The sequence below is a fragment of the Sminthopsis crassicaudata genome, chromosome 5, assembly GCF_048593235.1.
Source record: "Sminthopsis crassicaudata isolate SCR6 chromosome 5, ASM4859323v1, whole genome shotgun sequence".
Lineage (NCBI taxonomy): Eukaryota > Metazoa > Chordata > Mammalia > Dasyuromorphia > Dasyuridae > Sminthopsis > Sminthopsis crassicaudata.
This window is the reverse complement of record NC_133621.1, coordinates 229,036,493-229,053,420: the sequence shown is the minus strand read 5'-3', so window position 1 is coordinate 229,053,420 and position 16,928 is coordinate 229,036,493. Positions and strand designations below refer to the sequence as shown.

The 16,928-nt window shown below is 40.9% G+C and overlaps 1 protein-coding gene across 1 annotated transcript in view; it reads right to left on the bottom strand.

Moving 5' to 3' along the window:
* Positions 1-1,013: 1,013 nt before the first annotated feature.
* Positions 1,014-16,928, bottom strand: part of KRT80 (keratin 80) — a 31,364-nt gene continuing 15,449 nt past the window's right edge. The window contains exons 3-9 of the mRNA XM_074270335.1: positions 12,174-12,234; positions 11,443-11,538; positions 8,479-8,643; positions 5,151-5,276; positions 4,044-4,264; positions 3,266-3,321; positions 1,014-2,555 (exon numbers count right to left, since the gene is read on the bottom strand). Of these exons, the coding sequence (XP_074126436.1) occupies positions 2,434-2,555; positions 3,266-3,321; positions 4,044-4,264; positions 5,151-5,276; positions 8,479-8,643; positions 11,443-11,538; positions 12,174-12,234 (847 nt within the window). The 3' untranslated portion in view covers positions 1,014-2,433. The remainder of the gene's footprint in view (positions 2,556-3,265; positions 3,322-4,043; positions 4,265-5,150; positions 5,277-8,478; positions 8,644-11,442; positions 11,539-12,173; positions 12,235-16,928) is intronic.

Here is a 16,928-nt window from a genome sequence, read left to right as displayed (position 1 = left end):
TGATGTTGGTGATGGAATAAGGGAGACAAGTCACTTGGGATTATCTTCAGCATGTAGCCAGATGCAAGGAGTCAAATAGGCTTAGGAAACAGGAAAGTTTATGGGATTCTTTTGGTCCTTCTTCAAGTGCTTTGAATGGGAGGCTTAGGGACCAAAGTTTTTTAGAAAACTGGAAATTAATAGACAAGGGTCAAAAGGTAAAATTTCCTGGATTACTCCTAAATGGTTATTGGTATCTGGCTTCTATTAGCTAGATCTAAGATCCAGTCCTGGCTCTATCATTGTCTCTCTATTCCATTGGTTAATATAAGGGGGAACATAGAAACAGACACGTCTCCATCCTTAAATGATGCTCAGCACACTTTATTCACCCCACCAGACAGAGGAGGGGGTGTTGTCCTAGGAAAGTTCAGTCTATGAGGTACAGTGGCTAGGACAAGTGCTGTCCACAAAGACAGTCCAGAGTATTGATGTTAGGCAGAAAGAGGGAGGGAGGCAATAAGTTAAGAGCCATATAACTTATGAAAAAATAATACATATATTTCTATGTATCTCATATCCTATTGATGTGTTTCACCCTTAGAAACCAATAAATAGCGTGAAAAACAGCAGCTAGAGTCTTTGGGGTTGGGAAGGTGTTGGACAGCTCCCCAGACAGAGATGTGGGTAAGCCTGTGTCCCCTTGATTTTCAACTGAGACACAGGTAATGGATGGCATTCTACACTGCTTGGCAGCTTGGAGTACTAAAAGCCAAAGACCAAAGAAAGGTATAGAGTCTAGACACTTGAGAAATGGGTCTTGGGGAAAAGTGAAAAAACTAGGGTTGGGGGCATTATGGAGTCCCAGGTAAGAGAAGAGGTCAGAGTAAGGGAGAAGCTGGAGGAAGGCTGGGGGTCTTTTGTTGATGAGATTTCAGACTGAAAAAAGGTCAGTAGGGGGCCATTTGGAATCTGACAGGAAAAGGGGAAAGGAACTATTAGTGTCATAGACTCAAATACTCCTATATTAGATATTGATTTTTTTTTTCTTATGTCTCTTTAAGACATTCATTTTGGAGCTGATAGGATACACTCTTTAGCATAGCTGTAGAGGACAGTAGCTAAGGAGAATCCTTACCCACCTGTGCTTAGATTCTCTATCCTCAGGGGCTCCAAAGGGATTTAATTAAACCTTCATCATGGACCACTGAGAAAGAAGACAGGAAGGCAAAGAGGCAAAGGATAGGATGTTAGTCCTGGGAGAAGGAAAAGGGTAGCAAATCCAGTCATAGATGACCAAGAATTGGAGGTTCAAGGCATTTCTGCTTCTCTCTTGGGGGGATAGGAAGGGGACAATCTTGGCAATGTGGCTATATTAGAGATAATGAGAACTTTGCCTTTTTGGGCAGAGTACATGGTTAATCTGAGTGTGAGAGCACAGGGACTCTAGGACAAGGGGTCCATGCTAGGCTCCACAGTAGCTACACCTGAATAAGCTAAGATGAGATTCTGTTAGCTTTCCTCTAGTCATGTATAGTAGGGTTTAAGTGTTAGAAACATCCACGACAACTTGGAACTAGCTGGGATAAGAGTGCTTCTTGAACCCTCCTTCCAACTAAATGGCAACAATATAAGGTTTCCCTGATGAGGAGATGGAGAGCTGGCTCAGGAATAGGCCAGCACACGGTTCCTTTCCTGGAGGTGTTTTACATTTGAGCAAATTCCCTGGAAGTGAGAGACTTATCTGGGGCAGTAGGAAAAGGGAGGGACAGTTAGGCACCTAAGCTGCACCCAGAAGCCCTGAGGCTAATTCCCTGATCCCACCCAGAAGAACACCTAATTTCTCCCCCAGGTATCTCCACACCCTGCTTACTTTTAATACTGTTAGGTGTTTAGGGAGCAAGTAAAGGTTGGCGGCCAGAAAGGTAGTGGGCTTTCATCTTCCCTGCTAATCTGGTTGATCAGTGGCACCCAAGCTTCCTTTCCTCCACCCATCCCCTGGAGGTGCCAGAGGAGGGACAAACAACATGAAGGTGACCAGACCAGGGAGCAATGGCAGACTCTCCCATTTCATTCTGTCCTGAGGCAGGGACTTGAGAGGCACGTCCAGAACAGAGGATCATGCCAGACAGATCAGTCATTCAGATCCCCAAACCTAAAGTAAAAACTGGATGTGGGGGGAAGGAATCGGAGGAAGTCCTAGAGGTGACAAGGAATAGAGGCAAGATTGATCCTGAAGTCCATTTAGTATGTCCAGGAACGGAAGCAAATGGCTTTGACTTCTGGGTGGAAATTCCAGAAATGAGTGATGCTGTTGGGAGGTTGAGAGTGGAATGATCATTAACCCCCCTCTGGACACCTTCTCTCATTGTAGCAGGCTGTTGCTTCCCTCCTCTTCCATGAGTCACTTCTGTTACTGTGGGAATGGCGAGCTGGGCCAGGGGGCCAGCTGCCTTACTGAGTGGCCTCAGATTCCTGAGAGATGAGCTTCTCAGACATCTCTGTTATCTTGATCACTGGACCCCTGTTCTTCCTCCTTCGGGATGGGCTCTTTGAGAGTCCTGATTTGGAGACAACTGAAAGGGAAGTAAATATGGGAGGTGAATGGGTAGTATTTCATAGTCCTGTCCCAATCCATCCTTCCTCTCCAATCTACCCTCTTCATAGCTGCAAAATGGTCATTTTTTAAATTGCCCATCTGATTATCTCACTCCTTTACTCAAAAAATCTTCTATGGCTTTTTATTGCCTCTAAGGCAAAATACAAAATCTTTAGCTTAGCATTTAAGGCTCCCCCAATTCCCATCTGACTTCTACCCATCTTTTCAGCCATTTCCTATTACTTCACTTTTATGTTTTATATGAAGACAAATGGACTTATTAGTTGCTATTCTAATACTTTAGATGCTATCTGGGACTGGCATCATGTCTGGGTTGCACTCCTTCCCCACCTTATTCAGCTGCCACACTCTTAAATGCTTCTATCCCTCCATTTATTAGTTTTCTTTACTTCTGGAAGTTATTTCAAATATACTTGTTATTTATTTCTCTGTGTGCAGATTCTAGCCTCTCAAGCAGAATATAGACTTCTTGAGGTTAGTTTCCTTTTAATTTTAGCTTTCCCATGCCTAACAGATCCACATATGACATAGGCACATAGTACATGTTTGTTAAATTTTTTGGATCTGTTTTTAGAGCCCTGCAAAAAAGGAATCAAGCTCTCAAACCCAGGGATCCCAACCACTGTGCACCTTCCCTCCTATACAAGATAAAATGAATAAACTCACCAGGTCTGGATCGGGACTGGACAGCACTGACAACTGCAGAGGAAGGAGAGTCCATTCTGGGGAGAGAGAAGCAGGAGATCAGGTAGAGAAGGGAGCTCCTCTGGTGACTCCAACAGAGGGTGGGGAAGAATTTATGTGGATTCCTCCTATTACTGTGCTGTGTTAACCTGGGTAAGTAATATGTCACTTTTTCCATTGAGGAAGCTTTCTGGTTTCTACTATCCTGTTGCCTAATTTCATTTAAGGCTTCGATTCCTGGACTTAGGAATTTTCCCATTCTATAACTTATGCTAGAAGTTGTTTTTTGTACTTTAAAAAATGAAATAGAGAGTACAGGGGGTGGATAGGATATTCAGCTGGAAGCAGGGTTCTGATTCATAAACTTTGTCAAATTGCTTAATAATAATAATTGCTTATGTTTATAGAATTTTTTTTGCTTACAAGGAATATATATATATATGTATATATATATATATAATCTCTTTGAATCTCATATCATGTGAGGTAGGGAGGACAAGTATTATTTTTACTTTACAGATGAGGAAACTGAGGCCTAAAAATGTCACATAATTTGCCCAATTCACATAAGCAAGAAGAAAAAATCTTCCAATTCAAAAGCAAGTGTTCTTTCCATTAGAGTATGTGACCTCTTTTGTACCTCAGTTTTTCTATTTGTAAAATGGATGAGGGGAGTTCTACTAGATGACCTAGCTTTAAATCCTGTAATTCTCAGGATCTCCTCATCTTATCAGGTCTTGCCTCAGTTCCCTCCCTTCACCTGCACTCTTCTCCTTCCACCAGCTTCCTGTAGGTGGCAATCTCAATGTCCAGGGCTAGCTTGACATTCATTAGCTCCTGGTAGTCCCGCAGCTGGATGGCCATGTCCTTCTTGGCTTTCTGCAGGGCCTCCTCCAGTTGGGTCAGCTTGGCCCGGGCATCCCGGAAGGCCAATTCTCCTTGTTCTTCTGCTGCCTTGATGTTCTCTTCCAAATGCAGACACTATAACCAGGAAAATGAGGAGAGATTGTAGAGAGAGAGGGACTGAAGCTCAATTTGGACAACTTGGATAGAAAGACAGTAGGGTATCACATAACCCATGTCCCTCTGGTGTAGAGGAATTCAATTAGAGATAAAGAGAAGCTTAAATGTGATGGTAGAGTACTTTACAATTCCTAAAATAAAGAGCTTGAGCAATGAAAGGCAGTGTGCCATAATGGATAGAGACCTGGCCTTGGAAGATCTGAGTTCAAGTTCCATCTCTGACACATCCTGACTGTGTGATCCTAGGCAAATCACTTAGCTAAGTAATTTTCTAAGACTATAAGTAACAAAGGAGATTCTGATCCTCATTGTTTCTATATTAGGTATTCCCTATATCATTGAAATCATAGGTTCAATCCCTATCACGTCTATCATTTGAGATTTATAACAACCCTTTATAAGTAAGAGAAGGGTTATGAATAAGCTCATTTAGAAGCAGCTGTGACAGGAGAGAGTGCTTAATAAATGCTCCATTTTTCCCTCTTGAGAACCAGAGAGATTGTCACATCCAATGCCACAACTAATAAGAGGAGAAAATGTACTCTAAAGACCTTTAAAGGCTAGCAGTCTTTTTTATTGTCCACCCAGAGAGGTTGGACAAGATGGTCTCTATCATTCTTTTCAGATCTAAATGAGACTTGAACTCAAGCCTTCCAAGTCTAGGTCCAATAAAGAAATGCTTGTTGACTACCTTAATGGCTAAGAATATTAAATCTTGGCCAGGAACTTTGGACATGCCTGTTTTCTCAGGTGGTCCAATTTTACTGGTTGAGAGACCTGAGAGAGAAAGTTTAGATGTGCATGCATTTCCCACCTGATGGATTGGCTCCTTTAATTTACTCACATGGCTTTTGAGGGAGAGGATTTGGGACCTTAGCTTCTGAATTTGGATGTTCAAGTCAGCGATCTCACTTCGGCTGTTTTGAAGACTGTTCCCAAACTCAGCAGATCGAGCTGCCCTCTCTTCCAGCTGAGAATTAAACGAGTCAATGAGAGACATGGTCCAATGAGGGAAGGTTCTCTGCTGACTGCTTTCTCTTTTTTCTCATTCCATCCTTCTCTTTTCTATCCTCAGTGACTCTCTCCTTCCCCTTTCCCCTAAAGCTCTTCTCTCCCACACTTTCCTTATTATTCTCTGACATTTCTTTTTTGTTTTTGTTTTTTTATCCCACCTTCTGCTTTCTTCTCTCTATTTTCTTCTCATTTCCCTCTACTGCTCCCCTCATCCCATCCCAATTTCTTTAATATCCTCCCTTTCTTTTATCCCTCACTTTCTTATTCTCACTTTAGATCCATGGGTCTTTCCACTGTATGAAGCTGCTTCACTCACCTTCCTATTTTCTTGTCTTCTTTCTCAAAAATTTATTTCTTCCCTCTTTTCTTCTTCTTCACTCTCTAGATTTTTATTATTTTTCCCCCTCTCTTTTCTCCCATCTCTGCTCTCTCCTATTCTCCAATGTCTATTCTGTCTATTTTTTAGATAATTGGGTTAAGTGACTTGCTGAGGGTCACAAAGCTAATGTCAAGTGTCTGAGACTGGATTTGAACTCAGGTTCTTCTGTCTCCAGTACTGGTACTCTACCCACTCTGCTACCTAGCTGCTTTTACTTTGTCTATATTCTCTATTCCCTCCATGTCTTCTCTCTCCCTAGCCTTTATTGTCCCCTCTTCCCCATCTTCTCTGTTTCCCCCTTACTCTCCAGCCTCCTTTCTCCTACATTCTTTATCCTTCTCTCTTTCTCTTATCCTCTCTTCCACTTTCTATTCTCTGTCCTCTATTCTTTCATTTAATTTCTTCTCTCTTCTCCCCTTCTCTATCTCCTTCCCCTCATCCTTTTTTTCTCTCCCCAGAAATCTGCAGTTTAGATTCTGAACACCACCAGATGATGTGGATTCAGGTATATGTATCTTCAATTCCATGAGCATCTATTAAATGCCCATCTATTGAATGAAGACATTGGACAAAAGTACAAAGATAAGTATGATACTGTCCCTGTCATGAGGGTCTTTAGTTTAGGAAGGGGGGAAGACATGAATGTGAATCCCCATGTGATGAGGGAGAATGGACTGAATATAGAATATCAGGCAAAGCAATTTGAGAAACTGAGGAAAAGGAATCCCTTTTACCCTCAGGTAAAAAAAAAAATAAAGGGATGTTAGTGGCATAAGAGAAGCCTTCATGGAGGTGGTTGTATCTAAGTTAAGCTTTACCAGAAGGTAACTTGTTCAAAATATAGTGGGGGGAGTCCATTCCAAGTACATGGGATGGTATAAACAAAGGTGTGGAGATAGAAAAGGCAAGGCGAAGGTTGGAAAATGTTGGAAAAGTCAATAGCTTGACATTTAGCATCCATGGTGAACAGTATTTGGCAAGACTGGTTATGTATGGTAGAGCCATGTTGTGGAAGGTCTAGAATGCCCCAATGGTCAGGAGTTTATAGTTTTTCACTAGGGAAATAGAAGCCACTGAAGGGTGTTTTTTTTTTTTTTTTTTTGCTTAGGCAATTGGGGTTAAGTGACTTGCCCAGGATCACACAGCTAGAAAGTATTAAGTGTCCGAGGCTATATTTGAACTTAGATCCTCCTGATTTCAGGGCAGGGTCTCTATCTACTGTACCAACTAGTTACACCCACTGAAAGCTTTTGAGGAGACATGATTAAAGGAAGATTAGTTAGTCAGGAGTGTGAAGGAAGGAAGCATGGATTTAGAGAAGTTAAGACTAGAAGTAGGATAACACAGTAGAATCAGCAGACTTGGGTTCAAATGCCACCTTTATCTGTGTGTCTTCAGATTAATTCTATAATTTTCTGTGCATTTTGGAAAAATCATTTAATTTCCCTTGGTCCTGGTCCCTTCATCTGAGGGAGTTAGATGGTTTCTGAGATTCTTGCAGTGTTAGATCTAGGCTCTTAGGCTACTATAAGACTCATTATGAAGCTAGTATAATCATTGAGGGGAAAGCCAATGAGGGCCTAATTGGGTGGCAGGGGGAAGTAGACAGAGAAAAGGTATGGCAGATGTAGAATGTACAGCCTTTGAGATTGAGAGGGTATTGAGGGTCAGAGGAGAGAGTCAAAGTCGTATGCCATATTTTAAGATGAAGCAATAGGCATCCAGAGAAAGAACTATGAAGTCTTAGTGCAGAATGAAGCATACTATTTTCACTTTCTTAAATTTGTTTTTTCTTTTTGTGGTTTTCTCTTTTGTTCTGTTTTTTTTCACAACATGAATAAAATATGTTTAACGTGATTGTACATGTATAGCCTATATTGAATTGCTTGCTCTCTGGGAGAGGGAAGAAGGAAGGGAGAAAATTTTGGAACTCAAAATCTTACAAAAATGAGTGTTGAAAATTCTCTTTGCATGAAATTGAAAAAAATAAAATAATATTAAATGCAAATACAAATAAAACTATAAAAATTAAATAAAAAAGATGAAGTGATGGAAAGATAGGAGGAACTTGTGAGGAAGGGGAGGTGTAAAGATGATAAGTCACTTTTGGCCATGTTGAGAATAGAGACCAGTACAAATGGAAATACAACAGGCCTTATTTTCCTAATTAGATCATAAACTTCTGGAGAGCAAGGACCTCTGTATTTGCCTCCTCAGCTGCCATATAACAGAAGCAATACTTGATGGATTGATTTGTTTCCTCTCTTCAGTGTTCCCCCAAGAAAAACACAGTCTATCAAGGTTGGAAGGAACCTGAGAATTCAAATGGTTCAATTCATTTGTTTTGCCCAAGAAAATGTAGCCCAGAAATTATTTTTGTTTTAGGTCATAGAGCAAGTTAATGGAAATGTCAACTGGATTCTGGTCTAGAGCTCTCTCCTGTACTCTAGATTATCCCTTTCTCGCCATGTATTATGCATTTTATTTCTTCCTCACTTCCCAAATTTCTCTCACATTTGGTCCAGGTTTTTCATGAAATTTCAGATGTATTCTTGAGCTTATCTTCCTCATCCCCTACACTCACCTTTCCATTCTTTCTCTGGCACTTAGCTCCCCTCCCCATTCCTAGGCTAGAACAGCCTCCTGGAGTCAGCCCCCAACTTCTCCCTCTCAATCTTATGAGATGCAGTCTATAGCCAGTGATAACTCACCTTCAAAATCTCCCTTTTCCCCTTCCCTTCCTACCGTCCTGTTTGCCCTTACTACATGTAGCTCTTACTCTGCTTCTGGAATATGCTTCAGCTTCCTCCAGACTCCTGGCAGCAATGGCATCATATTGGGCCTTCACTTCCTCCACGATGCCACTGAGGTCAATGTGGCAGCGACTGTCCATTCCTACAGTCACTGATATGTCTTTCACCTGGGCCATCAAGTCCTGGAGTTCCTGGGAGGAGGGAAGGAGGGAAAAAACAGGTTTGAACACAGAGAAAGAATGCAAGAGATTCCATTTGGGGTGCCCATGCTCTTTATTATCTCAGCTCCTTTGTTTTTACAATAGGGGATGTCTCATTATGTTCACTTCCATGAAAAGAGAATAAAAGCATTTGTGGTATTTTAAAAAATAACACAAAACACTAGAATGGAAAGAGAGAACTTGAATTCAAAGCCTAGCTCTGTATGATATTGGGAAAATCAATTTTCTTTTCTGTATCTGTTTCTTTCTCTACCAAATAAGGGGATAGGGTTTGAACGAGATGACCTCCAAAATCCTTTCCAGCTAGGAAGCCTATGATTAAAATTTCTCACCTGTCAGAGTTCTTGCATCATTGCTTTTTCCTTTCCTTCCTTTCCTTTTTCCTTCTTCTCTCATCCCCTCTGCCCCTAAGCCTTCCCTCCTGGATTCCTAACCTAATCTACACACTCCTTTTCTAGGAAGTCTTCTCAGATTACTTTCTCCTAATTCCATTTTTTTCTTCTTTTCCCCCATTGCCTCAGCACTGAAGATTAGCATTCTGCTCATCTGTTTCTCATCCTTTCTTTATATTTGTCCCATCCTCCCTAAGTACTTCATATCTTTCCCATAAGACTGGTAGCTCCATGAGAGGAGATACTGTGCCTCTTTCTTCCTTAGAGACCAGTTAAGGCTGGATCCTAGTGAAGAGTGAATTAAACAACAACCATTTATTAAGGACCACTGTGTACAGTGTTTTGGGAGGGGATATGAAATTTATATGAGACATGTTCCTTCAGCTCATGGAAATTACAATTGACAAAGTATATGACACATTTTTGTTATTTAATTGTTCATTTTGTCTGACTTCAAGATTTTATGGATTATTCAGACTAGATATTGAGGGAAGGGAAGACTTCATGGAGGAAGAGGTATTTGAGTTCGACTTGGAAGGATGAGTGAGAATTCATCAGGAAAAGTAGGGTGGTTTAGGTAGGTTATAGTCCAGGCATAGAGAATAACATGGACAAAAGCACAGATACTGGGAAATGTGGAGGAGAGTGAGGAGTCCAATTAAATCAGAGAATCATTTATATGGATGAGAATAATATGAATAAAGGCTGGGAAAGTGCCAGACCGGAGATCCTGGAAGAGAGAGACTCCATATCCAATGAGCAATATTCAGAGACTAGCTAAGAGTTTCAGTAATTGGGGTTGCCTCCTTCATGGGATGGTTGGAGGACTAGTATGGCTCCGGCTCAGAGGTACACTCTTAGTTGTTGTTGTTGTTGTTGTTGTTGTTGTTGTTGTTGTTTTTTAGGATATATTCAGGGATAGCAAACTCTAATTTTTTTATTGACAACATTAGAACTTGGCTCTAGGGTGGGACAAGATCTCTCCAGGTTTGCTCTGAGGCATAAACCTGGTGATCATCAGCAAAGCTCTTCTTTCTAAGATTATATATGAAAGATTGTATGGGATTCTTTTTTAGGTCCTTCTGATTCTCAATTCTATGATTTGATGATTCTTTCCAGTCTTGGAGCTCATGAACTCAAATTAATAGATCAGTGATGGGAGAGGCCTAGTCAGGTCTGCAGACAATGAGATCTTCTTAGTGCTTTACATACAGAGATAGGATAGGGCCTGAATCTATATTTTCATTGGTATGTAGAACTTTAGGCTAAGAAAACTCTATTGAAATGGGTCAAGGCTTTTTCTGCAATACATAGTTGTCTGGAGTTGCCAAAGTACTTAAGAAACTTGCTTGAGAAGACACAGACAATATGTCACAGGCTACTTTAACTCAGGTCTTTAGAGTTTTTGAGGCTGGCTCCCTGGCAGGTAGGTGGGCCATAGTGTATGGAGTATCAGGGTTGGAATCAAGAAGCCTCATTTTTCTAATTTCAGATCTGGTCTCAGATACTAACTGTGTGTTATCCTGGGCCAGTCACTTAACCCTATTTGTATCAATTCCCTCATTTTTAAAATGACGTGGAGAAGGAAAAGGCAAACCAGTCCAGTATCTTTTCTAAGAAAACTCTAAATGGGGTCACAAAGGGTCAAACATGACTGTAAAATATCTGTTTTCTCTGCCATTATGACTTGATCTTAGAGAGTTTGGCTTGGATCTCTAGTAGCCAATCCACAATTATAATTTCCCCCCTTATCTCCTTTGTTCTGATCTCTCTACTTTCTGTCCTTGTTACACACCAGTCTTCTGAAGAGCTATTTTGTGACCTGGGAACTCACCATTTTGCCAGATAGCTGAATGGCCAAGGACTTATTGCATTCACTCAGGCCCTTTTATTCTCAGTAACTGAGTCTCTCACCTGACCTTCCTCCATTTTTCTTCCTGATGAAAACCAGGATAAAGAATCCTAGACTTCAAATGTTACAGCTGGAAGGGACATAAGAGATACTTTTCTTTGACCTGATCATTTTATAGATGAGGAAAATGAGAAGTTATCGATCAATTTAACATAACCCAGAAGTGGATTTTATAAGAAGAGTTGGAAGGAAACCTTGGAACTCATCTAACATCATCTCTTAATTTTATAGATGAAGTGCAGGAAACAAATAACTTTCATGAAGTCACAAATATAGTAACAGAGATGGAAATCACATCAATATCCTCTGACCAGACCTACTCTTCATTGCACCATGTGATACTAATGGTGATCTCTTTTGCGGGAGGAGAGGGATAGTCTTTGTTGTACTTTGTTTCGAGTAGGATATTTTTTTCCCTTCTTTTCATGCTCCTGAGGCTGCCAGAGAACTTTTTTTTTTTCTCACCTGCTCATACACGGTTTTCATCAATTCCACAAAACTCTGGAGTCCTTGTAGTTTGGCCTCCAGCTCTGTCCTTCGAAGGCACTCAGCATCCAGATCCTAGTGGGAAGGAGTGATCAGTGAGGAAGAAGATGTAGGAGGAGTACATTGGGATTGAATTGAAATGAGGAAGGAAGGGCATTAGGGTAATGACAGGGAAGATATTGGGGCTGTCTTTTAAGTCCATGTAGGAAAGATCCTAGGAACTTAAGGGAAGAAGGAGGAAGAGGGTCTGTGAGAAGAAAAAGGCTTCTGGGAAAAAGAAGTGGGACAAGAACAGTGCCCTATCTACCTGTTATGCGATTCTTCCTATTCATATATTTGCCTTTTTGTTTTTGCATTTTGGGATAAATGCTATGCATTTGCAAAAAATGTTAAAAACAAAAAAGCCTAGTGGACCTAGTGGAAATCAGAAAACAGAGTTAAGAAAAATCAAACCATAGGTTTTGGGAAGGGCCATATCTGGGGTCCATAAACCCCTTGAGGGTCCATGATTTTAAATAGGAAAAAATTACATTTTTGTTTTTACTATCTATTTTGGATTTATCATTTCCTCTAGTTATGAAAATATTATTCTGAGAAGGGTTTCATAGGCTTCACCAGACTGACAGTGCGGTTTATAACACATTCAGGGTTGAAAATTCTTGACCTAAGAGAGGTAGTTTCTGGAGGAGTGGGGTAGGGGTGCATAGTACCTTCTTCAACTGGACAAAGGTGAACTCCATGTCGGTTCGCTTGGTAATTTCTTCTTCATATCTGAGAGGGACAGAAATAAAAAGGGATTCAATTTTTCTATTCAAGCTGTAAGTATGTGACTCAGAAATCCCTTTCCCAAAGTATAACTGGAAATAAAATGGATAATTTTGATTACATAAAATTGAAACTTTTTTTTTTACAGCAAGTCAGTGCAATTAAAACTAGAAGGGAAACAATTAATGGGGTAACAATCTTTGCAACAAACTTTCTATTTATTTATATATTTTTAGCTTTAAAAAATTAATTAAAGCTTTTTTTTTTCAAAACATATGCATGGATAATTTTTCAACATTAACCCTTGAAAAATATTGTGTTCCAATTTTCCTTTCCCTTCCCTCACTTCCTCCCCTATATGGCAAGTAATCCAATAGATGTTAAACATGGTAGAAATATATGCTAAATCCAATATATGCATACATATTTATACTTGCTACTCAAGAAAAATCAGCTCAAACAGGAAAAAAATGAAAAAGAAAATAAAATGCAAGCAAACAACAACAAAAAGAGTGAAAATGCTATGTTATGAACCATACTCAATTCCCACACCTCTCTCTGGGTGCGGATGGCTCTCTTTATCACAACATCACTGGAATTGGTCTGAATCTTTTTATTGTTGAGAAGAATCATTTCCATCAGAATTGCTCTGTATAATCTTGTTGCAACAAACTTTTCTGATAAAGGTCTCAAATATCTAAGATTAGTAGGGGATTGATTCAACTATATAAGCCCAAGAGCCAGTCCCTAAATAGGTAAATGGTTAAAAAGTAGGAACAGACAGTTCCAATGCAAGGTATTGACAACTAAATTATAAAAATACTCTATATAACCCAAAATAAGAAAACAAATTGAAAGTTTTAATTTCCTACAAACTATATTTTTAAGTGTTTTATTAAAGCCTTTTGTTTTTACATAGTCATTTCTGGATATTACACTCCCTGCCACTCACACAGAACTATGAGTTCATCCGACAAGGTATGTAATGTTCTTCCTCTCACGGAGGAAGAGAGAAAGATATGTTTCATTATTTGTACTCTAGGATTTCCCCCCCCCCCATTCATTTGGAATGCAGTTATTTCTGGGTTCTGAGTTATCTTTTGTATTTGGAGTGTGTGTATGGTGGGATATGGGTAAAGAAGGATTACTCTGGCTGAATATATAGGTGGAAAAGATGTCCTGTGAAAGATAGAGAGTTAAGTAACTTCAGGGACCAAGAAGGATGAGGACAATCCATGTAGGGATGACAGATCCTTTAGGCTTAGAATGGAACCTAACTCTGACCCTGAGGCAGACTTCAGCTGACAAGGCCACAATGAACTCCAAACTTTAGAACTTCCCAGTGGGTGTGAGGAAGAGTACGGAGAGATTCTGTTTCGGATTATTTGAAAAACTATCACAAGTTCAGAGCTTGAGAGATAGAGGAGCATGTAGCAGGACCACCTGAACCCCATTCCCAGTTCTATCTATCACATTACTAGGGGGAATCCCTCAATGCCCCCATCCTCAATTCTCCTTCTTTCCTATATCTCTTCCATTGCCCAGGTTCACTTAAGTTCTCTTGTGAAATGGAAATGGGAGACTCATATCCCATATTTCCACAGTGAGCTCATAAAAGAGTTAATGACCCTAACAATCAGGGTCACTTTCTTGACCCTCCTCCCACCCCCATGCTATGACTCTCCATAACTCTCCAGCTTGGATTCTCCGGGAAGCTGCTGAACCACTCCCATTATCCAAATTCTCTATCATCATTAAACTTTTCTCTCCCTGGGACTACCTGATTCTCCTCTTCCTATAGCCTCTTTCTTCTGAGAAATCTTTCCTGATTGTACATTCAACTTGGTTTGTAATCTTCTTTCACCATCTGTCTTTTAATCAAACTTCCCTAGAGATTCTGCCATCTCATCCCCTCCTCCTGTTCCATGACTCTGGTTTCACTCTGTCCCAGCCTGTCTAACCTGCCTCTAGCACCCTGTTTACTCCTCAGCCTCTCTTCACACAGGCTGCTTATAACCTTGCCCCTACTTCCATTGGGTGTCCTCTCAGTTCTCCTCCTCCTCCTCCTCTTCTTATTCCAATACTATCCCTATTCCTCTTACTTTCCCAACTCTGTGCAAATTGTATAACAACAAATTTTCTTATAAACCATAAGCATTTCCTTTACAACAACTCTGCAAAGTCAATAATGTATGAGTACCTCATTTTACAGGTGGGGATATTGAGAGCAATAGAAATGAATGACTTGCTGAAGTTCATACAACTAGGGAAAAGTCTGGACTTGAACCCCCATCCTATGACTCAAAATCTGGGGCTCTCTGTTTCATCCTGCTCTTCTTCTGATCTGTTCTCAAGGAAGCCTTCCCTAATTGATTCCATTGATGATCCTTCCTCCATCTTCCCAGCTCTTATGTCTTCACTTTATCTCTTGGTCACTCCATACTTGTGCCTTAGTTTATATATTTCGTTAGGATGGGAGTTCCTCAAGGGCAGAGGTAGGGTTCCTCTAGGAAGATCCCTTCACCAAAGCTAATTCTTTAGGACTTAGGGACTAACCTTTGTCTTAGACTTTGTGTGTTGTTGAGTTATTTATAGTGGTATGGCATTCTTTTTTTTCCCCCCCTGATTCTGGGGTTAAGTGACTTGCCCAGGGTCATACAGCTAGGAAGTGTTAAGTGTCTGAGATCAGATTTGAACTTGGTTCCTCCTGAATTCAAGGCTGGTACTCTATTCATTGTGCCACCTAGCTGCCCCCATGGCATTCTTTGTGACTGCATCTGGGGTTTTCTTGGCAAAGATACTGGGATGGTTTACTATTTCCATTTTACAGATGAGGAAACTGAGGTAAGAAGGGTTAAGTGACTTGCCTGGCTAGCAAATGTCTGAGACTACATTTGAACTCAGGAAGCTGAGTCTTCATGACTCTAGGTCCATATTCTATCCATTGTGCTACCTGGCTATCTATTTTGTTACTAGACTTAATTGTTGCTCCAAATACCTAGAACTAAGCAGCAGATGAGATGTCCTAATAGACCAGAAACAGAAATGGGTGGGGGATATAGACTCTTTTCTTAGGGAGGTCTTGAAGGTAAAGAACTAGATAAATTGACCTGTGAAGAACTGTCCTTGGACATTGCTGCTGTCATTCCAAGTGTTCTTTGCTGGCTTGGAATTTGGCTGGAATGGGGACTCTATCCAACAGACAGGGCATGATTAGGTTTCTGAATTCAGGTTCTGCCCCCCCCCAAATATTATCTGATCTTGTGTAACTGATTCCTCTTGGATAATGGAGCCGAGGATTGCTCATAAGCTATTTCTCTCCCTCCCACCTGCCCCTTGATACTCAGCCTGTGGCTGTATCAGCTATGATTTCTGCCCAATCGTGCAGAGATCTCCAGTATTTCCCTTCCCCTCCATTCTGAGCATTCTTAAGGTGACCTGAAGATTAAAGGATTCTGAACTTCTGAGTTGCCTAAGAGATGGGTCCCTTCTCTTTTCTGTTTTTTCCTCCTGCAATTCCTGAATCACTTTCTGGTGATAATTATAGTTGGCCCTCCTTGTCATGTACCAGTGACTGCCCCCGACCCATGTCACCAGCTGGCATGATTCCTCAGGCCCCATAGGGATCCTGAGTGGGAGTATCTACCCACAATCTTGACCTCTGCCATCTATAGCTCTGCAAAAGCATGTCTGAGAGAGAAACCAGGTTTACTGGAAATGAGGCTGTTGGTCAGAAGGCAAAGAAAGCCCCTTGGCTGGCCTTGTGTCCTGGGCTTGCATGGGAGCTACTGTGGGGGACAAAGTCCTGAGCTGAAATCCAGGAGACTTGGCCTCTATCCCCAACTCTTCCCCTAACTTCTCTGCATGATATGGGCGTCTCTTAGTCTATGGGCCTCAGTTTCCCCATAAGATGAAGGACTTATGGTGTTTTCAGTGGCTGTTCCTCATTTCTGGAATGCTTTCCTTTTTTTTTTTTTTTTTTTAACCTCCAGCTAGGTAGGCTTCCTTCAATATTCAACATTTCATCTTCTTCAAGAGGTCTTTCTGCAAACCCTTCCTTCTAAAACTATCTTTCCCTTGCACTGTATATATCACATATAGGAGCAGGGAACTGGTGCAGTGGATAGAGGGCCAGGCCTACAGGGGAAGATCAGAGTTCAAATCTGACCTCTGTGAATCTAAGCAATTTACTTCACTCTGTTTGCCTCAATTTCCTCATTTGTAAAATGAGCTGGAGAAGAAAATTCTTTGGTATCTTTGCTAAGTAAACTCCTAATGGGGTCATGAAGACTCAGATATAGCTGAAAACTGACTAAACAACCACACCAAGAGCACTCTTCTCTACTCTGTCCCATTTTACAGATGACAAATCTGAGACTCAGACAGATCTGGTGGTCTCCTTGCCTAATTTCTAATAGGCTTATCCCAATTTCTTCTGTGTTTGCTGCCCAATTCCTTTTCTGTTTGAATGTCAGGGACATTATATTCTGAGAGCCGCATGTTCTCCTCCCCAGTTCCTGTTTCCATCTGGAGGAGGGCCCAGGCTCAAAGGAGAGGTCACCTGGGAGGGGTCATATGATTTAGAGCAATAGTTTTTATGGTTCTTGACTCTTTTTGAGTCTGATATGATTTTTGATGATCCTATTTGAGGATTTCTTGGCAAGGATACTAGAATGATCTGCCATTTTTTTCTCCAGCCC